The sequence below is a fragment of the Salvelinus fontinalis genome, chromosome 33 (assembly GCF_029448725.1).
Source record: "Salvelinus fontinalis isolate EN_2023a chromosome 33, ASM2944872v1, whole genome shotgun sequence".
Taxonomy (NCBI): domain Eukaryota; kingdom Metazoa; phylum Chordata; class Actinopteri; order Salmoniformes; family Salmonidae; genus Salvelinus; species Salvelinus fontinalis.
The window spans coordinates 3416805-3426804 of NC_074697.1; the positions used below are offsets into that span (position 1 = coordinate 3416805).

At 51.7% G+C, this 10000-nt stretch overlaps 1 protein-coding gene across 4 annotated transcripts in view; it reads left to right on the forward strand.

Moving 5' to 3' along the window:
* Positions 1-6: 6 nt before the first annotated feature.
* Positions 7-10000, forward strand: part of LOC129831653 (muscleblind-like protein 1) — a 51846-nt gene continuing 41852 nt past the window's right edge. For all 4 annotated transcript variants that reach the window (XM_055895010.1, XM_055895008.1, XM_055895012.1 and 1 more), the window contains exon 1: positions 7-167. In XM_055895010.1, the coding sequence (XP_055750985.1) occupies positions 93-167 (75 nt within the window). In that variant the 5' untranslated portion in view covers positions 7-92. The remainder of the gene's footprint in view (positions 168-10000) is intronic.

The window sequence follows — 10000 nt, forward strand, 5'->3', positions numbered from 1 at the left end:
CCAGGGACAACTGTAAGTACCTACACCCTCCTGCCCACCTGAAGACCCAGCTGGAGATCAACGGCAGGAACAACCTGATCCAACAGAAGAACATGGCCATGCTGGCACAGCAGATGCAGCTGGCCAACTCCATGATGCCCGGCACACAGCTACATCCTACATGTATGGTGAGATAACACACACCCATGGACTCTCTCTCACACACACACACACACACACACACACACACACACACACACACACACACACACACACACACACACACACACACACACACACACACACACACACACACACGCACACACGCACACACACACTGGACCCAAGCCCAGCATATAGTGCAACCAGACCCAGCCAGGCAAGGATACCAAACAGATTCAAAGAGACCTGTCATTGTCCTTTGAGAAACATCAGGTCGATTGCCACTCACCTTTCATCCATTCCTCTTCTGTTCTGTTCTCATCCCTTCCTCTTCTGTTCTCATCCCTTCCTCTTCTGTTCTGTTCTCATCCATTCCTCTTCTGTTCTGTTCTCATCCATTCCTCTTCTGTTCTCATCTCATTTTCTTCTGTTCTCGTCCTACCTCTTCTGTTCTGTTCTCATCCCTTCCTCCTCTGTTCTCGTCCCTTCTTCTTCTGTTCTCATCCCTTCCTCTTCTGTTCTCGCCCCTTCCTCTTCTGTTCTCATCCCTTGCTCTTCTGTTCTCATCCCTTGCTCTTCTGTTCTCGTCCATCCTCTTCTGTTCTCATCCCTTGCTCTTCTGTTCTCATCCCTTCTTCTTCTGTTCTCATCCCTTCCTCTTCTGTTCTCATCCCTTGCTCTTCTGTTCTCATCCCTTGCTCTTCTGTTCTCATCCCACCTCTTCTGTTCTCATCCCTTCTTCTTATGTTCTGTTATCGTCCCTTCCTCTTCTGTTCTGTTCTCGTCCCTTCCTCTTCTGTTCTGTTCTCGTCCCTTCCTCTTCTGTTCTCATCCCTTCTTCTTCTGTTCTCGTCCCTTCTTCAACTGTTCTCATCCCCCCCTCTTCTGTTCTCGTCCCTTCCTCTTCTGTTCGCGTCCCTTGCTCTTCTGTTCTCATCCCTTGCTCTTCTGTTCTCATCCCACCTCTTCTGTTCTCATCCCTTCTTCTTATGTTCTGTTATCGTCCCTTCCTCTTCTCTTCTGTTCTCGTCCCTTCCTATTCTGTTCTCGTCCCTTCCTCTTCTGTTCTCATCCCTTCCTCTTCTGTTCTCATCCCTTCTCTCTGGGTGGGAAAGGAAAGCAGAGAAAAGAGAGGTGGTGGACAGGGAAGAGACAGCAGGATGAAACAGAGGAGATTGGAGGTGGTGGACAGGGAAGAGACAGCAGGATGAAACAGAGGAGATTGGAGGAGAGGTGGTGGACAGGGAAGAGAAAGCAGGATGAAACAGAGGAGATTGGTGGAGGTGGACAGAGAAGAGACAGCAGGATGAAACAGAGGAGATTGGAGGTGGTGGACAGAGAAGAGACAGCAGGATGAAACAGAGGAGATTGGAGGTGGTGGACAGAGAAGAGACAGCAGGATGAAACAGAGGAGATTGGAGGTGGTGGACAGAGAAGAGACAGCAGGATGAAACAGAGGAGATTGGAGGTGGTGGACAGGGAAGAGACAGCAGGATGAAACAGAGGAGATTGGAGGTGGTGGACAGGGAAGAGACAGCAGGATGAAACAGAGGAGATTGGAGGTGGTGGACAGAGAAGAGACAGCAGGATGAAACAGAGGAGATTGGAGGTGGTGGACAGAGAAGAGACAGCACGATGAAACAGAGGAGATTGGAGGAGAGGTGGTGGACAGAGAAGAGACAATAGGATGAAACAGAGGAGATTGGAGGAGAGGTGGTGGACAGGGAAGAGACATTAGGATGAAACAGAGGAGATTGGAGGAGAGGTGGTGGACAGGGAAGAGAAAGCAGGATGAAACAGAGGAGATTGGTGGTGGACAGAGAAGAGACAGCAGGATGAAACAGAGGAGATTGGAGGTGGTGGACAGAGAAGAGACAGCAGGATGAAACAGAGGAGATTGGAGGTGGTGGACAGGGAAGAGACAGCAGGATGAAACAGAGGAGATTGGAGGTGGTGGACAGGGAAGAGACAGCACGATGAAACAGAGGAGATTGGAGGTGGTGGACAGAGAAGAGACAACAGGATGAAACAGAGGAGATTGGAGGTGGTGGACAGGGAAGAGACAGCAGGATGAAACAGAGGAGATTGGAGGTGGTGGACAGGGAAGAGACAGCAGGATGAAACAGAGGAGATTGGAGGAGAGGTGGTGGACAGAGAAGAGACAGCAGGATGAAACAGAGGAGATTGGAGGTGGTGGACAGGGAAGAGACAGCACGATGAAACAGAGGAGATTGGAGGTGGTGGACAGAGAAGAGACAGCAGGATGAAACAGAGGAGATTGGAGGAGAGGTGGTGGACAGAGAAGAGACAGCAGGATGAAACAGAGGAGATTAGAGGTGGTGGACAGAGAAGAGACAGCAGGATGAAACAGAGGAGATTGGAGGTGGTGGACAGGGAAGAGACAGCAGGATGAAACAGAGGAGATTAGAGGTGGTGGACAGAGAAGAGACAGCAGGATGAAACAGAGGAGATTGGAGGAGAGGTGGTGGACAGAGAAGAGACAGCAGGATGAAACAGAGGAGATTGGAGGTAGTGGACAGGGAAGAGACAGCAGGATGAAACAGAGGAGATTGGAGGTAGTGGACAGGGAAGAGACAGCAGGATGAAACAGAGGAGATTGGAGGAGAGGTGGTGGACAGAGAAGAGACAGCAGGATGAAACAGAGGAGATTGGAGGAGAGGTGGTGGACAGGGAAGAGACAGCAGGATGAAACAGAGGAGATTGGAGGTGGTGGACAGGGACGAGACAGCAGGATGAAACAGAGGAGATTGGAGGTGGTGGACAGGGAAGAGACAGCACGATGAAACAGAGGAGATTGGAGGTGGTGGACAGAGAACAGACAGCAGGATGAAACAGAAGAGATTGGAGGTGGTGGACAGGGAAGAGACAGCAGGATGAAACAGAGGAGATTGGAGGTGGTGGACAGGGAAGAGACAGCAGGATGAAACAGAGGAGATTGGAGGTGGTGGACAGGGAAGAGACAGCAGGATGAAACAGAGGAGATTGGAGGAGAGGTGGTGGACAGGGAAGAGACAGCAGGATGAAACAGAGGAGATTGGAGGTGGTGGACAGGGAAGAGACAGCAGGATGAAACAGAGGAGATTGGAGGAGAGGTGGTGGACAGGGAAGAGACAGCAGGATGAAACAGAGGAGATTGGAGGAGAGGTGGTGGACAGAGAAGAGACAGCAGGATGAAACAGAGGAGATTGGAGGTGGTGGACAGGGAAGAGACAGCAGGATGAAACAGAGGAGATTGGAGGAGAGGTGGTGGACAGAGAAGAGACAGCACGATGAAACAGAGGAGATTGGAGGTGGTGGACAGAGAAGAGACAGCACGATGAAACAGAGGAGATTGGAGGAGAGGTGGTGGACAGAGAAGAGACAGCAGGATGAAACAGAGGAGATTGGAGGAGAGGTGGTGGACAGGGAAGAGACAGCAGGATGAAACAGAGGAGATTAGAGGTGGTGGACAGAGAAGAGACAGCAGGATGAAACAGAGGAGATTGGAGGTGGTGGACAGGGAAGAGACAGCAGGATGAAACAGAGGAGATTAGAGGTGGTGGACAGAGAAGAGACAGCAGGATGAAACAGAGGAGATTGGAGGAGAGGTGGTGGACAGAGAAGAGACAGCAGGATGAAACAGAGGAGATTGGAGGTAGTGGACAGGGAAGAGACAGCAGGATGAAACAGAGGAGATTGGAGGTAGTGGACAGGGAAGAGACAGCAGGATGAAACAGAGGAGATTGGAGGAGAGGTGGTGGACAGAGAAGAGACAGCAGGATGAAACAGAGGAGATTGGAGGAGAGGTGGTGGACAGGGAAGAGACAGCAGGATGAAACAGAGGAGATTGGAGGTGGTGGACAGGGAAGAGACAGCAGGATGAAACAGAGGAGATTGGAGGTGGTGGACAGGGAAGAGACAGCACGATGAAACAGAGGAGATTGGAGGTGGTGAACAGAGAAGAGACAGCAGGATGAAACAGAGGAGATTGGAGGTGGTGGACAGGGAAGAGACAGCAGGATGAAACAGAGGAGATTGGAGGTGGTGGACAGGGAAGAGACAGCAGGATGAAACAGAGGAGATTGGAGGAGAGGTGGTGGACAGGGAAGAGACAGCAGGATGAAACAGAGGAGATTGGAGGTGGTGGACAGGGAAGAGACAGCAGGATGAAACAGAGGAGATTGGAGGAGAGGTGGTGGACAGGGAAGAGACAGCAGGATGAAACAGAGGAGATTGGAGGAGAGGTGGTGGACAGAGAAGAGACAGCAGGATGAAACAGGGGAGATTGGAGGTGGTGGACAGGGAAGAGACAGCAGGATGAAACAGAGGAGATTGGAGGAGAGGTGGTGGACAGAGAAGAGACAGCACGATGAAACAGAGGAGATTGGAGGTGGTGGACAGAGAAGAGACAGAACGATGAAACAGAGGAGATTGGAGGAGAGGTGGTGGACAGAGAAGAGACAGCAGGATGAAACAGAGGAGATTGGAGGAGAGGTGGTGGACAGGGAAGAGACAGCAGGATGAAACAGAGGAGATTGGAGGTGGTGGACAGGGAAGAGACAGCAGGATGAAACAGAGGAGATTAGAGGTGGTGGACAGAGAAGAGACAGCAGGATGAAACAGAGGAGATTGGAGGAGAGGTGGTGGACAGAGAAGAGACAGCAGGATGAAACAGAGGAGATTGGAGGTAGTGGACAGGGAAGAGACAGCAGGATGAAACAGAGGAGATTGGAGGTAGTGGACAGGGAAGAGACAGCAGGATGAAACAGAGGAGATTGGAGGAGAGGTGGTGGACAGAGAAGAGACAGCAGGATGAAACAGAGGAGATTGGAGGAGAGGTGGTGGACAGGGAAGAGACAGCAGGATGAAACAGAGGAGATTGGAGGTGGTGGACAGGGACGAGACAGCAGGATGAAACAGAGGAGATTGGAGGTGGTGGACAGGGAAGAGACAGCACGATGAAACAGAGGAGATTGGAGGTGGTGGACAGAGAACAGACAGCAGGATGAAACAGAAGAGATTGGAGGTGGTGGACAGGGAAGAGACAGCAGGATGAAACAGAGGAGATTGGAGGTGGTGGACAGGGAAGAGACAGCAGGATGAAACAGAGGAGATTGGAGGTGGTGGACAGGGAAGAGACAGCAGGATGAAACAGAGGAGATTGGAGGAGAGGTGGTGGACAGGGAAGAGACAGCAGGATGAAACAGAGGAGATTGGAGGTGGTGGACAGGGAAGAGACAGCAGGATGAAACAGAGGAGATTGGAGGAGAGGTGGTGGACAGGGAAGAGACAGCAGGATGAAACAGAGGAGATTGGAGGAGAGGTGGTGGACAGAGAAGAGACAGCAGGATGAAACAGAGGAGATTGGAGGTGGTGGACAGGGAAGAGACAGCAGGATGAAACAGAGGAGATTGGAGGAGAGGTGGTGGACAGAGAAGAGACAGCACGATGAAACAGAGGAGATTGGAGGTGGTGGACAGAGAAGAGACAGCACGATGAAACAGAGGAGATTGGAGGAGAGGTGGTGGACAGAGAAGAGACAGCAGGATGAAACAGAGGAGATTGGAGGAGAGGTGGTGGACAGGGAAGAGACAGCAGGATGAAACAGAGGAGATTAGAGGTGGTGGACAGAGAAGAGACAGCAGGATGAAACAGAGGAGATTGGAGGTGGTGGACAGGGAAGAGACAGCAGGATGAAACAGAGGAGATTAGAGGTGGTGGACAGAGAAGAGACAGCAGGATGAAACAGAGGAGATTGGAGGAGAGGTGGTGGACAGAGAAGAGACAGCAGGATGAAACAGAGGAGATTGGAGGTAGTGGACAGGGAAGAGACAGCAGGATGAAACAGAGGAGATTTGAGGTAGTGGACAGGGAAGAGACAGCAGGATGAAACAGAGGAGATTGGAGGAGAGGTGGTGGACAGAGAAGAGACAGCAGGATGAAACAGAGGAGATTGGAGGAGAGGTGGTGGACAGGGAAGAGACAGCAGGATGAAACAGAGGAGATTGGAGGTAGTGGACAGGGAAGAGACAGCAGGATGAAACAGAGGAGATTGGAGGAGAGGTGGTGGACAGAGAAGAGACAGCAGGATGAAACAGAGGAGATTGGAGGAGAGGTGGTGGACAGGGAAGAGACAGCAGGATGAAACAGAGGAGATTGGAGGTGGTGGACAGGGACGAGACAGCAGGATGAAACAGAGGAGATTGGAGGTGGTGGACAGGGAAGAGACAGCACGATGAAACAGAGGAGATTGGAGGTGGTGGACAGAGAACAGACAGCAGGATGAAACAGAAGAGATTGGAGGTGGTGGACAGGGAAGAGACAGCAGGATGAAACAGAGGAGATTGGAGGTGGTGGACAGGGAAGAGACAGCAGGATGAAACAGAGGAGATTGGAGGTGGTGGACAGGGAAGAGACAGCAGGATGAAACAGAGGAGATTGGAGGAGAGGTGGTGGACAGGGAAGAGACAGCAGGATGAAACAGAGGAGATTGGAGGTGGTGGACAGGGAAGAGACAGCAGGATGAAACAGAGGAGATTGGAGGAGAGGTGGTGGACAGGGAAGAGACAGCAGGATGAAACAGAGGAGATTGGAGGAGAGGTGGTGGACAGAGAAGAGACAGCAGGATGAAACAGAGGAGATTGGAGGTGGTGGACAGGGAAGAGACAGCAGGATGAAACAGAGGAGATTGGAGGAGAGGTGGTGGACAGAGAAGAGACAGCACGATGAAACAGAGGAGATTGGAGGTGGTGGACAGAGAAGAGACAGCACGATGAAACAGAGGAGATTGGAGGAGAGGTGGTGGACAGAGAAGAGACAGCAGGATGAAACAGAGGAGATTGGAGGAGAGGTGGTGGACAGGGAAGAGACAGCAGGATGAAACAGAGGAGATTAGAGGTGGTGGACAGAGAAGAGACAGCAGGATGAAACAGAGGAGATTGGAGGTGGTGGACAGGGAAGAGACAGCAGGATGAAACAGAGGAGATTAGAGGTGGTGGACAGAGAAGAGACAGCAGGATGAAACAGAGGAGATTGGAGGAGAGGTGGTGGACAGAGAAGAGACAGCAGGATGAAACAGAGGAGATTGGAGGTAGTGGACAGGGAAGAGACAGCAGGATGAAACAGAGGAGATTTGAGGTAGTGGACAGGGAAGAGACAGCAGGATGAAACAGAGGAGATTGGAGGAGAGGTGGTGGACAGAGAAGAGACAGCAGGATGAAACAGAGGAGATTGGAGGAGAGGTGGTGGACAGGGAAGAGACAGCAGGATGAAACAGAGGAGATTGGAGGTGGTGGACAGGGAAGAGACAGCAGGATGAAACAGAGGAGATTGGAGGTGGTGGACAGGGAAGAGACAGCACGATGAAACAGAGGAGATTGGAGGTGGTGAACAGAGAAGAGACAGCAGGATGAAACAGAGGAGATTGGAGGTGGTGGACAGGGAAGAGACAGCAGGATGAAACAGAGGAGATTGGAGGTGGTGGACAGGGAAGAGACAGCAGGATGAAACAGAGGAGATTGGAGGAGAGGTGGTGGACAGGGAAGAGACAGCAGGATGAAACAGAGGAGATTGGAGGTGGTGGACAGGGAAGAGACAGCAGGATGAAACAGAGGAGATTGGAGGAGAGGTGGTGGACAGGGAAGAGACAGCAGGATGAAACAGAGGAGATTGGAGGAGAGGTGGTGGACAGAGAAGAGACAGCAGGATGAAACAGGGGAGATTGGAGGTGGTGGACAGGGAAGAGACAGCAGGATGAAACAGAGGAGATTGGAGGAGAGGTGGTGGACAGAGAAGAGACAGCACGATGAAACAGAGGAGATTGGAGGTGGTGGACAGAGAAGAGACAGAACGATGAAACAGAGGAGATTGGAGGAGAGGTGGTGGACAGAGAAGAGACAGCAGGATGAAACAGAGGAGATTGGAGGAGAGGTGGTGGACAGGGAAGAGACAGCAGGATGAAACAGAGGAGATTAGAGGTGGTGGACAGAGAAGAGAGCAGGATGAAACAGAGGAGATTGGAGGTGGTGGACAGGGAAGAGACAGCAGGATGAAACAGAGGAGATTAGAGGTGGTGGACAGAGAAGAGACAGCAGGATGAAACAGAGGAGATTGGAGGAGAGGTGGTGGACAGAGAAGAGACAGCAGGATGAAACAGAGGAGATTGGAGGTAGTGGACAGGGAAGAGACAGCAGGATGAAACAGAGGAGATTGGAGGTAGTGGACAGGGAAGAGACAGCAGGATGAAACAGAGGAGATTGGAGGAGAGGTGGTGGACAGAGAAGAGACAGCAGGATGAAACAGAGGAGATTGGAGGAGAGGTGGTGGACAGGGAAGAGACAGCAGGATGAAACAGAGGAGATTGGAGGTGGTGGACAGGGAAGAGACAGCAGGATGAAACAGAGGAGATTGGAGGAGAGGTGGTGGACAGAGAAGAGACAGCAGGATGAAACAGAGGAGATTGGAGGAGAGGTGGTGGACAGGGAAGAGACAGCAGGATGAAACAGAGGAGATTGGAGGTGGTGGACAGGGAAGAGACAGCACGATGAAACAGAGGAGATTGGAGGTGGTGGACAGAGAAGAGACAGCAGGATGAAACAGAGGAGATTGGAGGAGAGGTGGTGGACAGGGAAGAGACAGCAGGATGAAACAGAGGAGATTGGAGGTGGTGGACAGGGAAGAGACAGCAGGATGAAACAGAGGAGATTGGAGGAGAGGTGGTGGACAGGGAAGAGACAGCAGGATGAAACAGAGGAGATTGGAGGAGAGGTGGTGGACAGAGATGAGACAGCAGGATGAAACAGAGGAGATTGGAGGTGGTGGACAGGGAAGAGACAGCAGGATGAAACAGAGGAGATTGGAGGAGAGGTGGTGGACAGAGAAGAGACAGCACGATGAAACAGAGGAGATTGGAGGTGGTGGACAGGGAAGAGACAGCAGAATGAAACAGAGGAGATTGGAGGAGAGGTGGTGGACAGGGAAGAGACAGCAGGATGAAACAGAGGAGATTGGAGGTGGTGGACAGAGAAGAGACAGCAGGATGAAACAGAGGAGATTGGAGGTGGTGGACAGGGAAGAGACAGCAGGATGAAACAGAGGAGATTGGAGGTGGTGGACAAAGAAGAGACAGCAGGATGAAACAGAGGAGATTGGAGGAGAGGTGGTGGACAGCAGGATGAAACAGAGGAGATTAGAGGTGGTGGACAGAGAAGAGACAGCAGGATGAAACAGAGGAGATTGGAGGTGGTGGACAGGGAAGAGACAGCAGGATGAAACAGAGGAGATTGGAGGTGGTGGACAGGGAAGAGACAGCAGGATGAAACAGAGGAGATTGGAGGAGAGGTGGTGGACAGGGAAGAGACAGCAGGATGAAACAGAGGAGATTGGAGGAGAGGTGGTGGACAGAGAAGAGACAGCAGGATGAAACAGAGGAGATTGGAGGTGGTGGACAGGGAAGAGACAGCAGGATGAAACAGAGGAGATTGGATTAGAGGTGGTGGACAGAGAAGAGACAGCAGGATGAAACAGAGGAGATTGGAGGAGAGGTGGTGGACAGAGAAGAGACAGCAGGATGAAACAGAAGAGATTGGAGGAGAGGTGGTGGACAGAGATGAGACAGCAGGATGAAACAGAGGAGATTGGAGGAGAGGTGGTGGACAGGGAAGAGACAGCAGGATGAAACAGAGGAGATTGGAGGAGAGGTGGTGGACAGAGATGAGACAGCAGGATGAAACAGAGGAGATTGGAGGAGAGGTGGTGGACAGAGAAGAGACAGCAGGATGAAACAGAGGAGATTGGAGGAGAGGTGGTGGACAGAGAAGAGACAGCAGGATGAAACAGAGGAGATTGGAGGTAGTGGACA